Source organism: Heptranchias perlo, chromosome 5 (assembly GCF_035084215.1).
Source record: "Heptranchias perlo isolate sHepPer1 chromosome 5, sHepPer1.hap1, whole genome shotgun sequence".
NCBI lineage: Eukaryota > Metazoa > Chordata > Chondrichthyes > Hexanchiformes > Hexanchidae > Heptranchias > Heptranchias perlo.
This window is the reverse complement of record NC_090329.1, coordinates 25,168,776-25,194,409: the sequence shown is the minus strand read 5'-3', so window position 1 is coordinate 25,194,409 and position 25,634 is coordinate 25,168,776. Positions and strand designations below refer to the sequence as shown.

Genomic DNA, 25,634 nt, shown 5'->3' with positions numbered 1-25,634 from the left:
GCGCTTTACAGCCAATGATGTACTTTTGAAGTGTAGTCAATGTTGTAACGTAGGAAACATGGCAGCCAATTTGCGCACAGCAAGATCCCACAAACAGCAATGAGATAATGATCAGCTAATCTGTTTTAGTGACATTGGTTGAGGAATAAATATCGGCCAGGACACTGGGGAGAACTCCCCTACACTGGGAGTGTCAGCCTAGATTATGTGCTTTTGTGTGTCTGTGAGTGGGGAGGCTTGGGGGGGGGGTGGACGGGACTGTCAGGGGTGATATTTCTGTGACCAGTTGGAGTGACATAGGTTGCAAACCTGGTTCAAAAGTTCCAGGAGTGACATTAATCAAAGACAAATCATCTAGAGGCAGAGGGGAAGAATTAAAAACTGTGGAGCGCTTACTGAGGGGGTCCTGTTATTCTCAGCTGCCATCTGCTTCTTGCTGTTGCCCCCCTGGCCTGGGGGATCTTTAGGGTTTACTGCTGGGGGGAACCCCGGGACCCGCTCCTCTCCCGGGCCTGGGGGGAACCCCGGGACCCGCCCCTCTCCCGGGCCTGGGGGGAACCCCGGGACCCGCCCCTCTCCCGGGCCTGGGGGGAACCCCGGGACCCGCCCCTCTCCCGGGCCTGGGGGGAACCCCGGGACCCGCCCCTCTCCCGGGCCTGGGGGGAACCCCGCCCAGCTGCGGCCGAGAGGATGATGGGAAGGAGCCGGCTCGCCAGCAACATGGCGGCGGCGGGCGGCCGGGGAGCGTAGGCCGAGCCCGGGCCCGGGCCTAGGCTAAGGGGAGTGTCCGGGATGGGCTGGCAGGTTGTCGGCCTCCTCCGGCGCGGGGTGTGGGCGGCGCTGACAGGCGGCTGTTACCTGGAGCCCCGGCAGAGCGGCTTCTCCAACACCTTCCACCTGTACCTGTGGATGGCGCTACTCGGAACCCCCTTCGTGCTGCACCTGGTGAGTGACGGCCGGGGGGCGGGGCCGGGGGGAGTGGTGGGGCGGGGCCAGGCCAGGGGGAGTGGGGCGGGGCTAATACCACAAGGGGCGGGGCCAGGGGAGTGGGGCGGGGCCAGGGGAGTGGGGCGGGGCTAATACCACAAGGGGCGGGGCCAGGGGAGTGGGGCGGGGCTAATACCACAAGGGGCGGGGCTGCGAAGCGTAAAGGGAAGGGGGGAATGGGGAGATGTAATGGAAAAGGGGAGATGGGGGAGGGGGAGGGAGTGAGTAATGGGGAAGTTGGGGCGGGGGAGGGGAAAGGAAGGGGGAGATGAGTGGTTGGGGAAGGGTCAGTGACAGCACTATCTCCTCTTGAGTCTTCAAGCCCCACTCCAGGATTTGAGCACATGATGTAAACTTTCACTCCAGTGCATCACTGAGGGAGTTGGAGGTCCTGTCTTTCTGATGAGATATTGAAACTAGGCCTCTCAGGGACGTAAATTATCCCATGGCACTATTTGAAAAGGAGCATGGCCGTACTCCCGCTGTCCTGGCCAATGTTTCTTACTCAACCAAAATCACCAAAACCGGATTATCTGGTCATTTATCTCATTGTCTGTAGGTCCTTGCTGTGCGCAAATTGTCTGGCCACCTCTTCAAACATTAAGCACAGGCGCATGACCTAACCGCCTTTGAAGTAATGCTGAAACAAACGGCAATGGAGAATTGTATGTCTCATAATTGTACTAAAAGGGACAGATTGCGTGACTGGCTAAAACTGTGGCAAATGGAGTTCAATATGGGTAAGTGTGAGATCGTCCACTTTGATCCTAAGAAAGACAGATCAGAAATTTTCTAAACAGTGAGAAACTAGGAACTGTAGAGGAGCAAAGAGGTTTGGGTGTTCAGGTAAAGGCTAGTGCAGATTGGGTGGATACTGAGTCCAGTGATAGGGATACTGATCAGGCAGATTGTTCCATCCTGGATGGTGTCGAGCTTCTTGAGTGTTGTTAGAGCTGCACTCATTCAAGCAAGTGGAGAGTATTCCATCACACTTCTGACTTGTGCCTTGTAGATGGAGTTAGGAGGTGAGTTACTCGTCGCAGAATAGCCAGCCTCTGACCTGCTCCAGTAGTCAATTATACACACCGCAGCCCTTAGCTGATATAAAAGGCTGTGTTTAAACACAAGGATTTGGGGAAAACACAGTATTTAACCCACTGTCTGTCTGTCAGCAACTTGGGCAGAGGAGACAGGTATTTGGTTTTGTGAACTTGGGGGTAATTTTAACTTTTGCTGGTGCCTAATTGGCTGCCCGTTATATACCCAGCAAAGAAAGGATAATTGGGAGGGGTGTATAAGGGGCAGTCAATCCGCTAACGCCTATATTCCCCCAGTGCCGAAAGTTAAAGTTGCCTCCATTGAGTGCTTGCCCAAGAGGTTACGGTTTTATTCAAGTACTGGTGCTGGCTTCTGATTTTGAGTCTGTTGGCACGGAGCTTGTGATTAGGAGGGTTGTGGAAATTTCTTGATTATACTTGATTTAGTTGTTTTCCCCTCGTATTCATTTTATTGTAAGAAGTTTAAATTTTCAGCCTTGCCCTCTCTAAGTCTCTTACAGCCATGTGCCACATCTGGAACAAGAGGGTGGGCACCCAGCTCTCTCCACTGTGCCAGTGCTGTGAAAGGGAAATCACGTTTGACAAACCTACTGGAGTTTTTGTGGATGTAACTGGTAGAATAGATAAGGGAGAACCAGTGGATGTGGTTTATTTGGATTTTCAGAAGGCCTTTGATAAAGTCCCACATAAGAGGTTAGTGTGCAAAATTAAAGCACATGGGATTGGGGGTAATATATTGGCAGGGGTTGAAAATTGGTTAACAGACAGGAAACAGAGAGTAGGAATAAATGGGTCTTTTTCAGGGTGGCAGGCGGTGACTAGTGGGGTACCGCAGGGATCAGTGCTTGGGCCCCAGCTATTCACAATATATATCAATGATTTGGATGAGAGAACCAAATGTAATATTTCCAAGTTTGCTGACGACACAAAACTAGGTGGGATTGTGAGTTGTGAGGAGGATGCAAAGAGGCTTCAAGGCGATTTAGACAAGTTGAGTGAGTGGGCAAATACATGGCAGATGCAGTATAATGTGGATAAATGTGAAGTTAAAAACAGAAAGGCAGAGTATTATTTAAATGGTGATAGATTGGGCAATGTTCATGTACAAAGGTACCTGGGTTTCCTGTACACCAGTCACTGAAAGCAAATATGCAGGTGCAGCAAGCAGTTAGGAAGGCAAATGGTATGTTGGCCTTCATTGCAAGAGGATTTGAGTATAGGAGCAAGGATGTCTTACTGCAATTATACAGGGCCTTGGTGAGACCACACCTGGAGTATTGTGTGCAGTTTTGGTCTCCTTACCTAAGAAAGGATATACTTGCCATAGAGGGAGTGCAGCAAAGGTTCACCGGACTGATTCCTAGGATGGTAGGACTGTCGTACGAGGAGAGATTGGGTCGACTCAGTCTGTATTCACTCGAGTTTAGAAGAATGAGAGGGGATCTCATTGAAACGTATAAAATTTTGACAGGGCGAGACAGACTGGACGCAAGGAGGATGTTTCCCCTGGCTGGGGGGTCCAGAACGAGGGGTCACAGTCTCAGGATACGGGATAGGACATTTAGGACTGAGATGAGGAGAAATTTCTTCACTCAGAGGGTGGAGAACCTGTGGAATTCTCTACCACAGAAGACTGTGGAGGCCAAGTCACTGAATATATTTCAGAAGGAGCTGGATAGATTTCTAGACACAAGAGGTATGGGGAGAGAGAGGATCAGCCATGATCATATTGAATGGCGGAGCAGGCTCGAAGGGCCGAATGGCCTACTCCCGCTCCTATTTTTTATGTTTCTATGTTTATATAACACCTTTCACCACCTCAGGACGTCCCAAAGCGCTTCACAGCCAATGAAGTACTTTTTGAAGTGTAGTCACTGTTATAATTTAGGAAACGTACAACCTTCTGATTCAGATGTGAGAGTGCTACCAACTGAGCCACAGCTGACAACTAGCTTAGTAAGAAAGAACCAACTTGCATTTATATAGGACCTTTCACAACCTCAGAACATCCCAAAATACTTTTGAAATGTAGTCACTTGCAATGCAGGAAACACAGCAGCCAATTTTGCGCACAGCAAGATCCCACAAACAGCAATGTGTTAATGACCCGATAATCTGTTTAAATGTTGTTGGTTGAGGGATAAATATTGGGCCAGGACACCGGGAGAACTTCCCTGCTCTTCTTCGACTAGTGCCATGGGGTCTTTTACATCCACCTGAGAGGGCAGACGGAGCCTCGGTTTAACATGTCATCTGAAATAACGGCATCTCTGACAGTGCAGCACTCCCTCAGTATTGCACTGGGAGTGTCAGCCTGGATTATGGGCTCAAGTCTCTCGCGTGGGACTTGATCCCACAACCTTCTGACTCAGGGTGAGAGTGACGCCCACTGAGCCACCGCTGACATCTACAGGAATCTCCAAGTTAAATGCTTTTTAAATCCTTTTTCCCGGTTATTTGAAGATATCTCGAGTTGCTAATACTGGCAGAGCATAGTGTTCTGATTTAGGATTAGTTCACCAATCAGACAGAAGTGCCACGAGCAGCCCTCTCCAAACCTTCAGACTCACAACATTCAAACAGGGCAAACCAGTGAATAAGGAGCATAAAAGCAAGTAGGGTAGAGTTTGTCTGGGCTTCAGGTACTGGGGTGCCAGGGCTCGAAGCCAGGTGTGGGCCTCAACTAGCAACTTGGGACACATTAATATAGATATTGGAACTCTCTATTTCAATCCAGTGTTCTGGCTTTCAAGGTTTTTTTTTAACCTACTGTCACACTTGGCTGTATAGTGTACCAGCACATGGTTTCTATATTACTAATCGGTAGAAAATGCCGACAAATACAAAGGAATATAGGAACAGCAGTAGCCCATTCAGCCCCTCGAGCCTGTTCTGCAATTCAGTTAGGTCCTGGCTGGTGGGTAAATTTCACGTGTACAATTTTGCAAACATCAAATAGTAACAATATGCAAAATGCAGGATAATAATGGATTACATATACGCACATACGAAAATGTCGGATTGTAAAAGACCGGCTGGTCCATCCAGCCAGTCCCATACAGTTGTGGTGCCTTATGCATCTTGTCAAGAGATTCGTATCCCCTCAGTGCCATGTAATCTCCTGGGAGGGGTGAAAAACCAGATCAGCATCTGGAAAATTCCTCTCCGATCTCTCTAGGCAATTGTGACTAGTCCAGGAGACCACACTGACCGTGACTTATATTCCTTTGGTATGATGCGATCTCCACCCCAGCCAGGAACCGGTCCAGCTCGCTCTTAAAGGTTCAACAAATAGAAGTGTGCAGTGGAGTGTACAAGTGGGAAAATGGCTACTCAAGGCAAGAAGCGACAAGGAGAAGCTCAAAGAAGCAAAGCTTCAAGGACAGTGAGTTGGAATTAGTTGCAGAAACTTTTATCATTTAAAAAAAAAGACACCTCGGGCTAGAGAGACATGCCTTGTATTGGGAAGAGATTGCTCACATGTCCAATGCTCCTTCTGAAGCTAGACCTGGAAGCGGTTCAGAGGATGTTAGTGATGTTAAATGGCATGCCGAGGAAGCTTCGGCTGAGATCGAGAACTTCCTGAAGGCTTTGGGGAGTGGTCAAGGAGCCAGGAATAGCCTGTTTGCTGATGGAGCAGACAGCTCCACTAGGCTACTTCCACTAGAGGTAGTTGCTGGTGTGGATATGATAAAGGTTGGTTGTGACAACACTGGTTCAAAATCACCCCAAGGGAAATATTCAACCAACAAGCTCTGATTCTTCTGTCACTCCTCTTCCATCACAGTTTGCTTTGGGATATCTTTGTGCTGGAACAAACACACAAAATGCATACAGTAGCTGCCACCCCAGATTCTCTTTATTACTCTACAGTCCATGTCTCTGTGAGGTTGAGGGGGTCATTTATATATAGAGAAGAACTGGCTCTTGACCCCTTCATGCTCACTAAGTCAACAATCTGGAATTTCCTATCTAACGCAAAGTGGGTGTACTGTCGTCACATGGACTGGAGTCCCACCATCTCATGACAACTAGGGATGGGCGATAAATTTGGCCTTGCCAATGTCAGCCATATAAGGTTCACTCTACTGATTCCTGAGATGAGGGGGTTATCTTATGGGGAAAGGTTGGATAAGTTGGTCCTGTATACACTGGAGTTTAGAAGAATAAGAGGCGATCTTATTGAAACATATAAGATCCCGAGGGGACTAGAAGGGGTAGATGCTGAGAAGATGTTTCCCCATGTGGGAGAGACTAGAACTTGGGGCCACAGTTTAAAAATAAGGGGTCTCCCATTTAAGACGGAGATGAGGAGAAATTTTTTCTCTCAGAGGGTTATGTGTCTGTGGAACTCCCTTTCCCAGAGAGCGGTGGAGGCAGGGTCATTGAATATTTTTAAGGCTGAGTTAGATAGATTCCTGATTAACAAGGGAGTCAAAGGTTATAGTAGGTAGACGGGAAAGTAGGGTTGAGGTCACAATCAGATCAGCCATGATCTTATCAAATGGCAGAGCAGGCTCGAGGGGCCGAATGGCCTACTCCTGCTCTTAATTCGTATGTTCGTATGTATGTTCGTATATCCTGAGAATAGAGCTCAACAATACTGGAGCTTGTAAAAATACTGTTTCTTATCCAAATGCAAATGTTGTTTACTCAGGCCCACAGCTAAGATGGATTGAGGTGCACAACTATTTAGAAAGAAAGATTTGTATTTCAGTAGCGCCTTTCATGACCTCAAGATGTCCCAAAGCTCCTTACAGCCAATGAAGTACTTTTAAAGTATAGTCACTGTTGTAATGTAGGTAAAGCAGCAGGATCCCACACGTAGCAGTGAGATAATGACCAGATCATCTGTTTCTTGTGATGTTGGTCAAGGGATAAATATTGACCAGGACACCGGGGAGAACTCCCCACCCTTCTTCGAATAGTGCCGTGGGATCTTTTATGTCCACCTGAGAGGGCAGACAGGGCCTCGGTTTAGTGCCTTATTTGAAAGGCAGCGCCTCCGATTCCCTCACTGGAGAGTCACCCTGGATTATGTGCTCAAGTCTCTGGAGTGGGACTTGAACCCACGACCTTCTGATTCAGGAGAGAATGTTACCCACTGAGCCACGGCTGACACCACATAGCAGCAAACACAAATATATCCGTTGATCAGATGGTTCATAGTTCAGCTGGCCAAGGTCACGCCCATTGCTTATAAAGGCTTAAATGTCCAGTGGCTGAATGTAGATGTTCAGGCATAGTCCGTAAATTCCTTTAAAGGGGAGCTGTTTAAAAAAGTGGAACGTTAAAGTGGGGCTAGACTAGGTGTGGTCTGTGGAGAAAATCATCGGCATGGAGTTGATGGGCTGAATGGCCTGATGCTGTGCTGCAATCTGTAACTCTATAAGTAATGTAACTTCTGGAATCTTGAAACCCCTGGATTTTCAGGTTGAGATTTTTGGGATAGTTAAGATGACCACAATCCCCAGGTTTCTGGGATAATTCACAGGATTGCAACAATAACTTGCATTTATATAGATTTATAGCGAGCTAAAGACAGGTGACCAAATGTGTGTCAATCTACTTTGTGCCTGATAGGAGCAACTCTGCACCTGGTTTACACACAGCCTTGGAGAGGAGAAAAGCATAAAGTGGTAAAGAAACCTTCGTCAGGTGCTAAAAGTGGCTTTACACCGTAACTTATTACAGGCTCAGCAGGAATATGGGTAAAGTGTATAGTTGAAAAAAACAGTTTGAGCATTTGCACACGGGAAAATTGATCTGCATGTGCACAAATGAAAATGAAACATTGCACCCACTGAGAAAACTACTATCTCTGGGATAATATTAATAAGAATCAGGGGACATGTACAGCTTGTTCCAACATCTGTACTGATGATAGTGTATTGTGTACTGCAAGACTTGAGATAGAAATAGATTAACGCATTGAATAATCGATTATTCAAGATTAGATTGGATAGGTGGCTGAAGGAAAAGGGGATGAAGTGATACGGGAACAGGGAGGGTAAATGTGATCAGCACTATTTGTTCTCATGGAGGGTAAACACCGACATGGACCAGTCGGGTCGATTGACCTGTTTCCTGAGGTCACTTCTGTGTATTTGTGTCTAAATTAACACCACTCGGACAAATTCACAGAATAAACAAGTTCGCATGAAGCTTGAATATCCTTGTGCAAAACCTTCTTGAATCTCCTTGCTTTATCCCTGCAGTGTAACAAATATATTCCACTACATCAAAACGTTTCAGCTCAAACTTTGGTCTCACTCAGAATAAAATCTTTCAAAGTGAATGCATTGTTTTTCCAGCAAAATATTGGAACTGAGAGGTTATAACTATCAGGAAAGGCTAAACAGGCTGGGGCTCTTTTCTCTAGAAAAGAGGAGGTTGAGAGGTGACCTGATAGAGACCTTTAAGATTATGAAAGGGTTTGATAGGGTAGACACAGAGAAAATGTTTGCACTTGCGGGGGAGTCTAAAACTAGGAGCCATAAATATAAGATAGTCGCTAATAAATCCAATAGGGAATTCAGGAGAAACTTCTTTACCCAGAGAGTGGTTAGAATGTGGAACTTGCTACCACAAGGAGTAGTTGAGGCGATTAGCATGGATGCATTTAAGGGGAAGCTAGATAAATAAACAAGGGAGAAATGAATACAACAACAACAATTTGCATTTATATAGCGCCTTTAACATAGTAAAACATCCCAAAGCGCTTCACAAGAGCGTAATCAGACAAAGTAGAAGGATATGCTGATAAGGTGAGATGAAGTAGGGAGGGAGGGGGCTCGTGTGGCGCGTAAACACCAGCACAGACCAGTTGGACCGAATGGCCTGTTTTTGTGCTGTACGTTCTATGTAATTGTATGTAAAAATTGTGATGAGGTAACCATTGTTTTTGTGTATAAATTTCCATCCTGAAGAAAGAGCAGGATGAAATAGTGGAGATATAGGAGAGTGTTCACACGCTGCTGCCCTTCACCTGGGAACTAAGTGATTAAACGAGCTGTCCTGTGATACCACAAGGGAGAGAAAATTGAAAGCACATTTTCCATTTCTGTGCACACGCATTTCTTTTAATATAATATAAGCCGATGATTAAAATGCAAGGGTAAGACCAGCAAAAAGTGTTTTCCTACCACCAATTTCACTGGTGTAATTTCCTTCGGTTGGTTACAGAACCAAGGCAGGTGGATGGAGTTAAGATGCAGATCAGCCAAGATCTAATTGAATGGTGGAACAGGCTTGAGGGGTTGAATGGCCTCCTCCTGTTCCTATGTTCCTAAATACAATGAAATTAAAGAATTTTAAAATGTGAATTGGGTCTAGAAAGTTGCACAGGGAAGATGTGTTTTACACAACCATGAACTTTTAAGTGACAAATAATCTCTTAAAGGCTGTTTTTCTGATCTGTTTTGCAGGCCGCATCTCCCGGCAAAGTCGCACTTGGTATTTACTGTGGCATAGTAGCTATCCTTTTTACTGTGATAAAGACAATTAATTATCGGCTTCATGTTATGTTTGAGGAAGGAGAAATAATACAGCAAAGCGGAGTTACTCAGACTGCATCTCCCACAAAGGACAAGGCAGAATCTGGAGCACAGGACAATAATGACTCAGAACCCATGTTTTCCACTAGTCCTGGGTAAGAGATCACAAATATGCAGCCTGCTTTAACCAGTTGTAAAGAATTGTTCATGTACAATGTCTAGATATTTACAAGATTGGGAAGCTTTATTCATTTTGTTTGTAGTGTCAGTCATGGCTCAATGGGTAGCATTCTCACCTCTGAGTCAGAATGTTGTGGGTTCAAGTCCCACTCCTCAGACTTGAGCCCATAATCTAGGCTGACACTCCCAGTGGAGTACTGAGGGAGTGCTGCACTGTCAGAGGTGCCATCCTTTGGATGAGACGTTAAACCGAGGCCCCCGTCTGCCCTCTCAGATGGATGTAAAAGATCCCATGGTACTATTTTGAAGAAGAGCAGAGGAGTTCTCCCCGGTGTCCTGGCCAATATTTATCCCTCACCCAACATTACTAAAACAGATTATCTGATCATTATCCCATTGCTGTTTGTGGGACCTTGCTGTGTGCAAATTGGCTGCTGCATTTCCTACATTTTAACAGCGACTACACTTCAAAAAGTAGTTCATTGGCTGTGAAGCACTTTGGGATGTCCTGAGGTTGTGAAAGATGCTATATAAATGCAAGTCTTTCTTTCTTTCTTGGGGAGAGGGGGTTTGAGACATTTTGTTTTTTCCAATTTCCACCCTCCTCCCCTGAAGTGCTGCACTGTCGGAGGGGCAGTATGGAGGGAGCGCTGCACTGTCAGAGGGGCTGTACTGAGGGAGAGCTGCACTGTCGGAGGGACAGTACGGAGGGAGCGCTGCACTGTTGGAGGGTCAGTACTGAGGATGTGCTGCACTGTCGGAGTGGCAGTACTGAGGGTGTGCTGTACTGTCGGAGGAGCAGTCTTTTAGATGAGACGTTGAATCTGTATAGTGAAAACACAGGTTCCCTCCCCTGCAACATGAGAAGGACAAGGACAGCAATGTTGTGGGAACCTCAAGTTCCCCTCCAAGTCACACACCAGCCTGACTTGGACAGATATCGCCATTCCTTCCTTGTTGCTGGGTCAATAGCCTGGAACTCCCTACCTAACAATAACAACTTGCATTTACGGAACCTAATAAAACGTCCCAAGGCAATTCACAGGAGCGTTATCGGACAAAATTTGATACCGAGCCACTTAAGGAGATATTAGGAGCTTGGTCAATCAAAGGAGTAGGTTTTAAGGAGCGTCTTAAAGGAAGAGAGCGAGGCGGAGAGGTTTAGGGAGGGAATTCCAGAGCTTAGGGTCTAGGCAGCTGAAGGCATGGCTGCTAATGGTGGAACATTTAAAATCGGGGATGCGCAAGAGGCCAGAATTGGAGGAGTGTAGAGATCTCGTAGGGTTGCAAGGCTGGAGGAGGTTACAGAGATAGGGAGGGGTGAGGCCAAGGAGGGATTTGAAAACAAGGATGAGAATTTTAAAATCAAGTTGTTGTCTGACGGGGAGCCAATGTAGGTCAGCAAGCACAGGGGTGCATCATTGTGGGAGCACCATCAGCACAGGACTGCAGTCATTCAAGGAGAAGACCCACCAGCAACTTTACAGGGCAACTAGGGGACATACAATAAATGCCGGCCTTGCCAGCGATGTCCACATCCCACGAATGAATAAAAAACATAAACGGAGCAGGAGAAATTGATATTTTTGCATGAGCAAAATCTCAAAATCCTGATAAATCGAGATGGATTTCTGAAAATTCGGATGAGCATATTTTGCACATAGATTTTTCTACTTAAGCATTTTATGAGTCGAATAAGTAGGTTATAGAATCCCCTGAATCACTGAAGGCAGGAAAACAGAACTGCAGTCAGTGTGAATGGATCTCAGTCGTGACTGCTGAGGTTTGAGGTTATACAGCCACATGTGAAGCATTCGCTTTCAATCAGTCCTGAGTAACAAGGTTGACAATGCCCTGATGGAGGAGTTGATATGTGATTTGATCGTGTCGTCTCCAGGCAACTTGTTCTGCAATGCAGGAGAAGGCAAGAGTTATGTCAAAACGGGGAGTTAAGCTCCTGCGGTTCGTAATCTTATTAAAGTTGCAAAACAGGAAAACGCACAGAAACAACTCAGAAATAATGGAAGAAATCTCTGCTAATGAAATGAGCCATTTAGGGTCTTCCAGATATTTATTTCACCAGGACTTCAATTCAGTTTTTAAAAATCGGGAAGTAAGAAGCCGTCATCAGTAAAAGTGACCCTGAAACTGTCGGATTGTCGTAAAAACCCAACTGGTTCACTAATGTCCTTACCCGGTCTGGGCCTATATGTGACTCCAGTCCCACACCAATGTGGTTGACTCTTAACTGCCCTCTGAAGTGGTCTAGGAAGCCACTTAGTTGCATCAAACAGAAGAAGGCTCACCATCCCCTTCTCAGGGAAAGTAGGGACAGGCAATAAACCAGCAACAAGAATTGTTTTTTTTAAACTGAAAAGAAGGGGTCAGTCCCCATCTATCTGAATTGCCCTCCTCAGTTCTGTCTGAGCCTCAATAGAAATGCAATTTCCTAAATTCAGTTACTCATTGATGGCTTGAGATGGAACACTGGATGAAGAGGAGTTACTAATTATTTATTATCTGTGTAGGATCGCTACCTGTTCAAGGACCTTGCTCTTTAGGGAAGATCAGCAGAGCTGTTAAAATCAGCAAACTATTAGAAGTGAGATTTATGGTCAAGAGGGATAGCCAACGCAGGAAACATTAACGTGGTTTGGATTTTGTACCTATTGACTATGAATGGGTGGAAAACCCAGCACATGGAGCTTTTCAGAGTGAGAAATGTTAAATTAGGGCACATTTTACAACCAGAATGCACTAGACTTGACAAATTTATAGTTGCAGACCATAACCCTTTGTAAACATAACGAAGGAGAGTGGAAATCTGGAACTCTCCCAAAAAGCTTTGGATGCTGGGGGTCAATTGAAATTTCAAGACTGAGATCGATAGATGTTTGTTGGGTAAGGGTATCAAGGGATATGGAACCAAGTGGGGTAAATGGAGTTGAGGTACAGATCAGCCTTGATCTAATTGAATGGCGGAACAGGTTTGAGGGGCTGATTGGCCTCCTTCTGTTTCTATATAACAGGTTCAAGGGGCTGAATGGCCTCCTCCTATTCCTGTGTTCTAAATGTATCCATGTGTTTTTATTTTAAAATGTGATCAGTAAGTTATAGATAAAGGGATATGGAGTTGAGGTATCTATCAGCCATGGTCTAATTGAATGGCGGAACAGGCTGGAGGGGCTGACTGGCCTCATCCGGTTCTTATATAACAGGCTGGAGGGGCTGAATGGCCTCCTCCTGTTCAAGGCAAGATAAAGACGAGTTTCATTGACTCGGCCGTGGGCTCCCTCCTCACATTGGTGTTGGTTTCAGGTCAGTTGCAAGCCATCTGTTACACAGAATGATACTGACGGTGATTATGAAGAACAGTTTGGCCAGGGCACTCATTCCTACTCGAAGGAGGGAATATTACAGTGAGAGGTAATGCTGTACGACCAAAACCAAGATAAAGATGTGGATCAGTAAAGTTTTGGGTTTGATCTCCAGTCTGTGCTGTTAGCTGATGTCAGCTAGAGGTGACTAGGATGCTCCATTGGCCCAGGGCTCTCAAGTCCGAATGCTGTCCAGTGACCCTGGTTATAAGCGTACTTTGGGTGATGGCAGGAAGGGCCTGTGCTGTGATGCCTCTGTGTGACTGATAGCCTACTGACGGGTCACTGTTAGGCTCACACAGGTGGGCTGACGGCATAGACCCATAAAAGGAGACCAGAACCTTCAGGAGGGGAGGGGAGATAAATAGGAAGAAAGGACTTGCATTTATATAGCACCTTTTGAAGTGTAGTCACTGTTGTAATGTACGAAACGTGGCCAAGTTCCCACGAACAGCAATGGGATAAAAGGCCAATGAAGCTGTTTTACTGATGTTAGTTGAGAGATAAATATTGGTCAGGACACTGGGGAGAACTCCCCTGCTCTTCGATTAGTGCCATGGGATCTTTTACTTCCACCTGAGATGACAGATGGGGCCATGGTTTAATGTTTCATCCGAAAGACGGCACCTCTGACAATGCAGCGCTCCCTCAGTACTGCACTGGGAGTGTCAGCCTGGATTATTTGCTGAAAAACCCCAATCTGGTTCACTAATGTCCTTTAGAGACGGAAACCTGCCGTCCTTACCTGGTCTGGGCCTCTATGTGACTCCAGTCCCACACCGATGTGGTTGACTCTTAACTGCCCTCTGAAGTGGTCTGGCAAGCCTCTTGTAACCAGTCATGGGTATTAAATGCTGGCCTTGCCAGTTTCGCTCACATCCCAAGAATTAATTTTTTTAAAAAGAAGTCCCTGGAGTGGGGTTTGAACCCAGGACCTTCTGACTCAGAGATGAGAGTGCGAGCATTGAGCCACGGCTGACACTCACCTCTGATGATTTATCGGAGCTGTAAGGTGTTGTGCCTGTTTTTTGTGCTGAATGTTTTTAGATTCCCCGACAGGTCCTGTACAGACCCTATTCCTGGGCCCTCCTGCACTGCAGCAGTCGATGATGGTCTGGGATGACCCACCATTGACTGACAAGCTACACCTCCTGAATCTGCTGGACAGACAATGGATAATTTCTTCCTGAAAAGTGAGGAATGTTGGTCGGAAGAGCAGCATTTTACAGCAAGATATCGCTGTAATGAAGCACTGTGCACAGCGTAGGGATGGTGCTTTGGCACAAAACCATCTACCTCACCTTGCATCATTTTCAAACCCCGCAGCACTCCTGAAATCAGAGCAGTGCTTCACCAATGGCATCTCTGATTAGGATGTATGGGCAGCAATTTTCAAACTAAAATGATGATTTCAAAGAGAGATAAGTATAGAATTACCAATTTACATAAAAAATCTATCCTCGCTGTAGTTCGATTAATTATTATATTTTCCCTTTGGGAAGGAGCAGTTAAAATCTGAAATGTACAAATTACTTTATACTCACATACTTTATACGGAAAAGTATTACAATTGATTATAGTGTCTTCCATGCATAGTGCTCATTGAATGATACAGCACAGGAGGAAGCCATTCAGCCCATCGTGCCTGTGCCGGCTCTTTGAAAGAGCTATCGAATTAGTCCCTTTCTCCATAACCTTGCAAATTTTCTCCCCTTCAAGTATTTATCCAATTCCCTTTTGAAAGTTATTATCGAATCTATGAATTATATTGGCATAAACAATTGGCTGTGATGCCAATATAATTCAACACCTGAGTCTTTCCTAAGTTGTGAAAGGTTAGTAAGACTTATTGTAGCTGTAAAACCCCTAGCTTATGTTGTCACAAGTCTTTCTGGTAAATGTTTCAATGTGTGGCTGTTTTTGTGGCTTCCTTTTTATGATTGACTGTTTCTCGCTGAAGTCACAGGAATCGTGTGCAGGATATTCAATTGACCGAGTTCAGCAGGGATAGTTCAACACCACCAGTCCACCACAGCTCCTGGCAGTCCATGCTGGACCCTGTGGTCAGCGATGACTCAGTAAGTACCTTGACAACAAAGCACAGTTTGTGGAACGAATAGTTTTGCCTGATGGAGCAGCAACGGTTGTGCCGATTTTTATGCCGACTCATTTTCGTGCAATATCTGCTCCCTGCTTATACATCAAGCAGCCATGCTTAACGCAGACACTCACCGTTTTCATGCATTGTTCACTGTTTGCACACTCTCCGCCATTTGCATGCACTCTCCGCCGTTCACACGCTCTCCGCCATTTGCATGCATTCTCTGCCGTTTGCACACTCTCCGCCATTTGCATGCATTCTCTGCTGTTTGCACACTCTCCGCCGTTTGCACGCACTCCGCCGTTTGCACACTCTCCGCCGTTTGCACGCACTCCGCCGTTTGCACACTCTCCACCGTTTGCACACTCCGCCGCTTGCACACTCCGCCGTTTGCACACTCCGCCAATTGCACACTCCGCCGTTTGAACACTCTCCACCGTTTGCGCACTCTCCGCCATTTGCATGCATTCTCTGCCGTTTGCATGCACTCTCCGCCGTTTGCATGCACTCTCCGCCGTTTGCACACTCTCCACCATTTTCATGCACTCTCCACCGTTTGCACGCAGTGTCAGCTGTGGCTCAGTGGGTAGTTCTCTCACCTCTGAGGTAGAAGGTTGTGGGTTCAAGCCCCACTCAGAGACTTGAGCACAAAATCCAGGCTGACACTCCAATGCAGTGCTGCAGGACTGCTGCACTGTCGGAGGAGCCATCTTTTGGACGAGAAGTTCAACCTCTAAGGTGGACGTGAACGATCCCATGGCACTATTTGAAGAAGAGCACTGGAGTTCTCCCCAGTGTCCTAGCCAATATTTATCCTTTAACCAACAGATTATCTGATCATTATCACGTTGCTGTTTGTGGGATCTTGCTGTGCTCAAATTTGCTGCCGTGTTTCCTACATTGCAACAGTGATTACATTTCAAAAGTACTTCATTGGCTGTAAAGCACTTTGGGACGTCCTGAGGTCATTGAAGGCGCGATATAAATGCAAGTTCTTTTTCAAAATCAGTGTGGAGCCAGCCCCGTAGAAATGTCTGGGTCCTCCCGATGTGCAGCCTAGTGTGTATGCCTGGTGTGTTGTTTCATGGAAACCCCAGGCTCAGCAGGGCGAGAATGAAGTCTACGGATATAAAATGGGATATTTAAGATGCCATCAGATTGTGCGCAAAGAAGTGAGGCAGAGCATAATAAAAACAATTAATGGGAGAGGAAAGTAACCCAGGGACTCGGTTTTACCGACCAGTCGACGGACTTCCTGGTCAGAGATGCTTGTGATGTGAAGAGCTCTAAATTAATACAGTTATATTGGGGCTCTAAAAAGAGATTTCAAAAAGCTTTCACCCAAAGCAGCCTGCAGTGCTTGTTGACCAATGATGTCAGCAACTAGCGCCTTTAACAGTAACGTACCAAGGTGCTTCTCAGGAGCGATTATCAAACAAAATTTGACACCGAGCCACATGAGATATTAGGACAGGTTGGTCAAAGAGGTAGGTTTTAAGGAGTATCTTAAAGGAGGTAGAGAGGTGGAGAGATTTATGGAGGGAATTCCAGAGCTTGGGGCCTAGGCAGCTGAAGGCATGGCTGCCAATGGTGGAGCGATGAAAATTGGGTATGGACAAGAGGCAAGAATTGGAGGAACGTAGAGATCTCGGAGCGTTGTAGAGCTGGAGGAGGTTACAGAGGTAAGGAGGGGCGAGGCCATGGAGGGATTTGAACACGAGGATGTGAATTTTAAACTTGAGGCATTCCCGGACCGGGAGCCAATGTAGCCAAATAATTTCTGAATTGGTAAAATATGTATGGATCTTTCAAAAATGTCCTAATTATTTAAAAATCACTTAGAGGGAAATTTCCAGTGTTGAATGATGGCTCACGGCTGGCTGTGATATTCTCCACGCTCTGAAGGAATGAAGGTTCCCTGTGGCATGTGAAGATCAAATCCCAATATATATTTTAATTTGCAGTGACCATAATTGGCAGCTGGCTCCCTGGTCAGTCAGATGGTCGTGGGCTTTAGTCCTGAGCCTGCCTTTCATTTGCATTCACCTGATACAGTTGGGATAAGTGTTGTCAACTCCCACCAGAGTTACTGTGTTAATGAAATGGCCGAGAGAGTGCTTGCCTTGGCTAAAAAATCCATTGAATTCTCATACACAAGCACATCTCTTGGTCACTCATTGGCACGTTCAGTGGTTAACTGGAAGGAAGGCACACAGAGCCATGGAGACTATGTATGTGTGTGAGTATGCGTATGTGTGTGTATATTTTTAAAAATTCATTCATGGAATATGGGCGTTGCTGTCAAGGCCAGCATTTATTATCCATCCCGAATTGCCCTTGAGAAGGTGGTGGTGAGCTGCCGCCTTGATCCGCTGAAGTCCGTGTGGTGAAGGTTCTCCCACAGTGCTGTTAGGAAGGGAGATCCAGAATTTTGACCAAGCGACGATGAAGGAACGGCAAAGTATTTCCAAGCCGGGATGGTGTGTGACTTGGAGGGGAAGGTGCAGGTGGTGGTATTCCCATGCACCTGCTGCCTTTGTCCTTGTGGGTGGGAGAGGTCACGGGTTTGGGAGGTGTTTTCGAAGAAGCCTTGGCGAGTTGCTGCAGTGCATCTTGTAGATGGTACACACTATAGCCAAAGTGCTCCAGTGGTGAAGGGAGTGAATGTTTAAGGTGGTGGATGGGGTGCCAATCAAGCGGGCTGCTTTGTCCTGGATGGTGTCGGGTTTCTTGAGTGTTGTTGGAGCTGCACTCATCCAAGCAAGCGGAGAGTATTCCATCACACTCCTGACTTGTGCCTTGTAGATGGTGGAAAGGCTTTGGGGAGTCAGGAGGCGAGTCACTCGCCGCAGAATACCCAGCCTCTGACCTACTATCGTAGCCACAATATTTATGTGGCTGGTCCAGTTAAGTTTCTGGTCAATGGTGACCCCCAGGATGTTGATGGTGGGGGAATCGGCAATGGTAATGCCGTTGAATGTCAAGGGGAGGTGGTTAGACTCTCTCTTGTTGGAGATGGTCATGGCCTGGCACTTGTCTGGCGCGAATGTTACTTGCCACTTATGAGCCCAAGCCTGGATGTTGTCCAGGTCTTGCTGCATGCGGGCATGGACTGCTTCATTATTTGAGGGGTTGCGAATGGAACCGAACACTGTGCAATCATCAGCAAACATCCCCATTTCTGACCTAACGATGGAGGGAAGGTCATTGATGAAGCAGCTGAAGATGGTTGGGCTTAGGACACTGCCCTGAGGAACTCCTGCAGCAATGCCCTGGGGCTGAGATGATTGGCCTCCAACGACCACAACCATCTTCCTTTGTGCTAGGTATGATTCCAGCCACTGGAGAGTTTTCGCCCTGATTCCCATTGACTTTAATTTTACTAGGACTCCTTGACGCCACACTCGATCAAATGCTGTCTTGATGTCAAGAGCAGTCACTCTCACCGCACCTCTGGAATTCAGCTCTTTTGTCCATGTTTGGACCAAGGCTGTAATGAGGTCTGGAGTCGAGTGGTCCTGGCGGAACCCAAACTGAGCATCGGTGAGCAGGTTATTGGTGAGTAAGTGCCGCTTGATAGCACTGTCAACGACACCTTCCATCACTCTGCTGATGATTGAGAGTAGACTGATGGGGCGGTAATTGGTCGGATTGGATTTGTCCTGCTTTTTGTGGACAGGACACACCTGGGCAATTTTCCACATTGTCGGGTAGATGCCAGTGTTGTAGCTGTACTGGAACAGTTTGGCTAGAGGCGCGGCTAGTTCTGGAGCACAAGTCTTCAGCACTACAGCCGGGATGTTGTCAGGGCCCATAGCCTTTGCTGTATCCAGTGCACTCCGCCGTTTCTTGATATCACGTGGAGTGAATCGAATTGGCTGAAGACTGGCTTCTGTGATGGTGGGGATATCAGGAGGAAGCCAAGATGGATCATCCACTCGGCATTTCTGGCTGAAGATATGTGTATGTGTATGTGTCTGTGTGTGTGCATATCTGTCTGTGCGTGTACATCTGTGTATGTATATCTGTGTGTGTGTGTGTGTGTGTGTGTGTGTGTGTGTGTACTTGTCTGTGTGCGTAATATCTGTCTGTGTGTATCTCTGTGGTGTGTGTGTACCTGTATGTCTGTCTGTGTGTGTACTTGTGTATATCTGTGTGTGTCTCTGTCTGTATCCATGTGTGTATTTGTGCGAGTATCTGTGTGTGTGTATCTGTTGTGTGTGTGTATCTGTTGTGTGTGTGTATCTGTGGTGTGTGTGTATCTGTGGTGTGTGTATCTGTGGTGTGTGTGTATCTGTGGTGTGTGTGTATCTGTGGTGTGTGTGTGTGTATCTGTGGTGTGTGTATCTGTGGTGTGTGTGTGTATCTGTGGTGTGTGTGTGTGTGTGTATCTGTGGTGTGTGTGTGTGTAGCTGTGGTGTGTGTGTGTGTGTATCTGTGGTGTGTGTGTGTGTATCTGTGGTGTGTGTGTGTGTATCTGTGGTGTGTGTGTGTGTATCTGTGGTGTGTGTGTGTGTATCTGTGGTGTGTGTGTGTGTATCTGTGGTGTGTGTGTGTGTATCTGTGGTGTGTGTGTGTGTATCTGTGGTGTGTGTGTGTGTATCTGTGGTGTGTGTGTGTATCTGTGGTGTGTGTGTGTATCTGTGTGTGTTTGTGTGTGTTATCTGTCTGTGTGTGTGTATATATCTGTGTGTTTGTGTGTGTGTATATATCTGTGTTTGTGTGTGTGTGTATCTCTCTGTGTAAATCTGTGTGTGTGTAGATCTGTGTGTGTATCTGTATGTATGTGTGTATATCTGTCTGTGTGTATGTGTATCTGTGTGAGTGTGTGTTTGTGTGTCTCTGTGTCTCTGTGTATATATCTGTCTGTGTGTGTATATATCTGTGTGTGTTTGTGTGTGTATTGGTCTGTGTGTATGTGTATCTCTGGTGTATCTGTGTGTGTGTGTGCACATATATCTGTGTGTGTAGCTGTGTGTGTTTGTGTGTGTCTGTCTGTGTGTGTTATCTTTCTTGTGTGTATATATCTGTGTGTCTGTGTGTGTGCATCTGTCTGTGTGTGTGCATCTGTCTGTAGATCTGTGTGTGTGTGTGTATCCGTCTGTGTGTGTGCGTGTGTGTGTATATCTGTATGTGTATATATCCTGTGTTTGTGTGTCTCTGTGTGTGTTTGTGTCTCTGTGTGTATATATCTGTCTGTGTTTGTGTGTGTGTATTGGTCTGTGTGTATGTGTATCTGTGTGTGTATGTGTGTGTATATTTCTGTGTATATATTTGTCTGTGTGTGTGTATTGGCCTGTGTGTATGTGTATCTGTGTGCGTATATTTCTGTGTATATCATCTGTGTGTGTATCTGTGTGTGTGTGTGTATCTGTGTGTGTTTGTGTCTCTGTGTGTGTGTTTGTGTCTGTGTGTATATATATATGTATATCTGTGTGTATATCTGTGTGTCCGTATATTTGTGTGGTGTGTGACTGTATCTGTGTGTGTGTGTGTGTGTGTGTGTGTGTGTCTGTGTGTGTGTATATATCGATGTGTGTGTCCGTATCTGTGTGTTTGTGTGTATATCTGTCTGTGTGTGTATGTGTATCTGACTGTGTGTGTATATCTGTGTGTGTGTGTGTGTGTGTGTGTGTGTATCTGTCTGTGTCTATATATGTGTGTGTGTATCTGACTGTGTGTGTATCTGTCTGTGTCTATGTGTATCTGTGTGTGTGTGTGAGAGACAGAGAGTGAGTGTAAGAAAATGTAAGCTGCTGGAGCTAAAAATAACTCTCCTGAAAGTGTAGCTTCTGGATGTTTGCACTTAATTCTAATTCAGAATGAAGATGAAGGCTCCCTTTTGAGAACAATTACATGTTCTATCGTTGTAACCCTACCTATCTCGTGGGACTACAGATTGGTAAATGTATGTAGATTCCCATTCAAAGTGGCGAATGCTTTGTCAATCAACTTTTGAAAAAGAGCTGCTGTTGAAAGTTGCTGTCAAGTTAGAGGGATTAAGCCATCACGACGCCTTTAAAAATACTTTTGTCCATATTTCTGTTCTTAAAATAAAAACTTTTGATTGAACAGTGAGTGCTTATGATGCCATCAGAGAAACTAGCTGAAAGGAATGGATTCATAATTGTATCACCAATTTCCCTCCCCCCTAGGGTCAGGCTCTCTAACTCCTCCCAAGCTCATTTCTTGAATGCCATCAATGTTCACTGCGGAAATGTCTGAATAAACAAGCAGAAAAAAAACGAAAGCATGTAAATTTTAGTAGGAATTGTTTTTTTTAAGTAGACTGATAATAGTGAAGGGTAAATAATACAAACACCTCTTCAATTCAGCATGAACTTCATTGATCTCCTGATGGGTGTTTCGAGATCGAGTTTGGAAAAGATTTGTGTCCAACAAAAGCAGAAGCAAACTTCTCGGACTGGGTTAAAAAAAATGGACCGATGTCAGACCCAATCTGGTATTGTGTATTGACAGCATTGTAATTCCTCATATTTAACCGCTAAACAGGACTGAGATTAAATGAAAAGCTCGATTTATTTTTGTCGTACTATTTGAATTTTCTTACTGAGCGTTGGCACATGTTTAAGCTACACTTGAAAGTTTCTTTTATACCTGTTCCCGTTATTGTACTGAAGTCTTTGCTTCTTCCAAATAGGATCTGCCAACGAATCCTAAAGATGCAGAAGCGCTCAAAGGTATTTGAATGTTCTCTTTTACTGTGTTTTTCTCCCACTCTTCCCTTCGATCCTGAGAGTGCTGGTTTCGGTGTGAGAGTGTTCACGGGTGCTGGTTTCAGTGTGAGAGTGTTCATGGGTGCTGGTCTCAGTGAGAGTGTTCACGGGTGCTGGTTTCAGTGTGAGAGTGTTCACAGGTGCTGGTTTCAGTGTGAGAGTGTTCACAGGTGCTAGTTTCAGTGTGAGAGTGTTCACAGGTGCTGGTTTCAGTGTGAGAGTGTTCACAGGTGCTGGTTTCAGTGTGAGAGTGTTCACAGGTGCTGGTTACAGTGTGAGAGAGTGTTCACGGGTGCTGGTTTCAGTGTGAGAGTGTTCACAGGTGCTGATCTCAGTGTGATAGTGTTCACAGGTGCTTATCTCAGTGTGATAGTGCTCACAGGTGGTGGTTTCAGTGAGAGAGTGTTCACAGGTGCTGGTTTCAGTGTGAGAGTGTTCACAGGTGCTAGTTTCAGTGTGAGAGTGTTCACAGGTGCTGGTTTCAGTGTGAGAGTGTTCATGGGTGCTGGTCTCAGTGAGAGTGTTCACAGGTGCTGGTTTCAGTGTGAGAGTGTTCATGGGTGCTGGTTTCAGTGTGAGAGTGTTCATGGGTGCTGGTTTCAATGTGAGAGTGTTCACGGGTGCTGGTTTCGGTGTGAGAATGTCCACAGGTGCTGGTTTCAGTGTGAGAGTGTTCACGGGTGCTGGTCTCAGTGAGAGTGTTCATGGGTGCTGGTCTCAGTGAGAGTGTTCACGGGTGCTGGTTTCAGTGTGAGAGTGTTCACGGGTGCTGGTCTCAGTGAGAGTGTTCACAGGTGCTGGTTACAGTGTGAGAGAGTGTTCACGGGTGCTGGTTTCAGTGTGAGAGTGTTCATGGGTGCTGGTTTCAGTGTGAGAGTGTTCACGGGTGCTGGTTTCGGTGTGAGAGTGTCCACAGGTGCTGGTTTCAGTGTGAGAGTGTTCACGGGTGCTGGTCTCAGTGAGAGTGTTCACAGGTGCTGGTTTCAGTGTGAGAGTGTTCACGGGTGCTGGTTTCAGTGTGAGAGTGTTCACGGGTGCTGGTTTCAGTGTGAGAGTGTTCACGGGTGCTGGTTTCAGTGTGAGAGTGTTCATGGGTGCTGGTTTCAGTGTGAGAGTGTTCACGGGTGCTGGTTTCGGTGTGAGAGTGTCCACAGGTGCTGGTTTCGGTGTGAGAGTGTTCACGGGTGCTGGTTTCGGTGTGAGAGTGTTCATAGGTGCTGGTTTCAGTATGAGAGTGTTCACAGGTGCTGGTTTCAGTGTAATAGTGTTCACAGGTGCTGGTCTCAGTGAGAGTGTTCTCAGGTGCTGGTTTCAGTGTGATAGTGTTCACAGGTGCTGGTCTCAGTGTGAGAGTGTTCACAGGTGCTGGTTTCAGAATGAGAGTGTTCACAGGTGCTGGTTTCAGTGTGAGAGTGTTCATGGGTGCTGGTTTCAGTGTGAGAGTGTTCACAGGTGCTGGTTTCAGTGTGAGAGTGTTCATGGGTGCTGGTCTCAGTGAGAGTGTTCACGGGTGCTGGTTTCAGTGTGAGAGTGTTCACAGGTGCTGGTTTCAGTGTGAGAGTGTTCACAGGTGCTGGTTTTAGTGTGAGAGTGTTCACGGGTGCTGGTTTCAGTGTGAGAGTGTTCACAGGTGCTGGTTTCAGTGTGAGAGTGTTCATGGGTGCTGGTTTCAGTGTGAGAGTGTTCACGGGTGCTGGTTTCAGTGTGAGAGTGTTCTCAGGTGCTGGTTTCGGTGTGTGAGTGTTCACAGGTGCTAGTTTCAGTGTGAGAGTGTTCTCAGGTGCTGGTTTCAGTGTGAGAGTGTTCACAGGTGCTGGTTTCAGTGTGAGAGTGTTCACGGGTGCTGGTTTCAGTGTGAGAGTGTTCATGGGTGCTGGTTTCAGTGTGAGAGTGTTCACAGGTGCTGGTTTCAGTGTGAGAGTGTTCATGGGTGCTGGTCTCAGTGAGAGTGTTCACGGGTGCTGGTTTCAGTGTGAGAGTGTTCACAGGTGCTGGTTTCAGTGTGAGAGTGTTCACAGGTGCTGGTTTCAGTGTGAGAGTGTTCACGGGTGCTGGTTTCAGTGTGAGAGTGTTCACAGGTGCTGGTTTCAGTGTGAGAGTGTTCACAGGTGCTGGTTTCAGTGTGAGAGTGTTCACAGGTGCTGGTTTCAGTGTGAGAGTGTTCACAGGTGCTGGTTTCAGTGTGAGAGTGTTCACAGGTGCTGGTTTCGGTGTGAGTGTGTTCACGGGTGCTGGTTTCAGTGAGAGTGTTGACGGGTGCTGGTTTCAGTGAGAGTGTTGACGGGTGCTGGTTTCAGTGTGAGAGTGTTCACAGGTGCTGGTTTCAGTGTGAGAGTGTTGACGGGTGCTGGTTTCAGTGTGAGAGTGTTGACGGGTGCTGGTTTCAGTGTGAGAGTGTTCACGGGTGCTGGTCTCAGTGAGAGTGTTCACAGGTGCTGGTTTCAGTGTGAGAGTGTTCATGGGTGCTGGTCTCAGTGAGAGTGTTCACAGGTGCTGGTTTCAGTGTGAGAGAGTGTTCACAGGTGCTGGTTTCAGTGTGAGAGTGTTCATGGGTGCTGTTTTCAGTGTGAGAGTGTTCACGGGTGCTGGTTTCGGTGTGAGAATTTCCACAGGTGCTGGTTTCAGTGTGAGAGTGTTCACGGGTGCTGGTCTCAGTGAGAGTGTTCACGGGTGCTGGTTTCAGTGTGAGAGTGTTCACAGGTGCTGGTTTCAGTGTGAGAGTGTTCACAGGTGCTAGTTTCAGTGTGAGAGTGTTCACAGGTGCTGGTTTCAGTGTGAGAGTGTTCACAGGTGCTGGTTTCAGTGTGAGAGTGTTCACAGGTGCTGGTTACAGTGTGAGAGAGTGTTCACGGGTGCTGGTTTCAGTGTGAGAGTGTTCACAGGTGCTGATCTCAGTGTGATAGTGTTCACAGGTGCTTATCTCAGTGTGATAGTGCTCACAGGTGGTGGTTTCAGTGAGAGAGTGTTCACAGGTGCTGGTTTCAGTGTGAGAGTGTTCACAGGTGCTAGTTTCAGTGTGAGAGTGTTCACAGGTGCTGGTTTCAGTGTGAGAGTGTTCACAGGTGCTGGTTTCAGTGTGAGAGTGTTCACAGGTGCTGATCTCAGTGTGATAGTGTTCACAGGTGCTTATCTCAGTGTGATAGTGTTCACGGGTGCTGGTCTCAGTGAGAGTGTTCACAGGTGCTGGTTTCAGTGTGAGAGAGTGTTCACAGGTGCTGGTTTCAGTGTGAGAGTGTTCATGGGTGCTGGTCTCAGTGAGAGTGTTCACAGGTGCTGGTTTCAGTGTGAGAGTGTTCATGGGTGCTGGTTTCAGTGTGAGAGTGTTCATGGGTGCTGGTTTCAATGTGAGAGTGTTCACGGGTGCTGGTTTCGGTGTGAGAATGTCCACAGGTGCTGGTTTCAGTGTGAGAGTGTTCACGGGTGCTGGTCTCAGTGAGAGTGTTCATGGGTGCTGGTCTCAGTGAGAGTGTTCACGGGTGCTGGTTTCAGTGTGAGAGTGTTCACAGGTGCTGGTCTCAGTGTGAGAGTGTTCACAGGTGCTCGTTTCAGTGTGAGAGTGTTCACGGGTGCTGGCTTCAGTGTGAGAGTGTTCACGGGTGCTGGCTTCAGTGTCAGAGTGTTCACGGGTGCTGGTTTTAGTGTGAGAGTGTTCACAGGTGCTGGTTTCGGTGTGAGTGTGTTCACAGGTGCTGGTTTCA

General features: G+C 46.6%; 1 protein-coding gene across 1 annotated transcript in view; it reads left to right on the top strand.

Moving 5' to 3' along the window:
• Window positions 1-691: 691 nt before the first annotated feature.
• LOC137321658 (pecanex-like protein 1) overlaps window positions 692-25,634 on the top strand; it is a 245,233-nt gene continuing 220,290 nt past the window's right edge. The window contains exons 1-4 of the mRNA XM_067984156.1: window positions 692-945; window positions 9,473-9,696; window positions 15,059-15,176; window positions 21,861-21,900. Of these exons, the coding sequence (XP_067840257.1) occupies window positions 793-945; window positions 9,473-9,696; window positions 15,059-15,176; window positions 21,861-21,900 (535 nt within the window). The 5' untranslated portion in view covers window positions 692-792. The remainder of the gene's footprint in view (window positions 946-9,472; window positions 9,697-15,058; window positions 15,177-21,860; window positions 21,901-25,634) is intronic.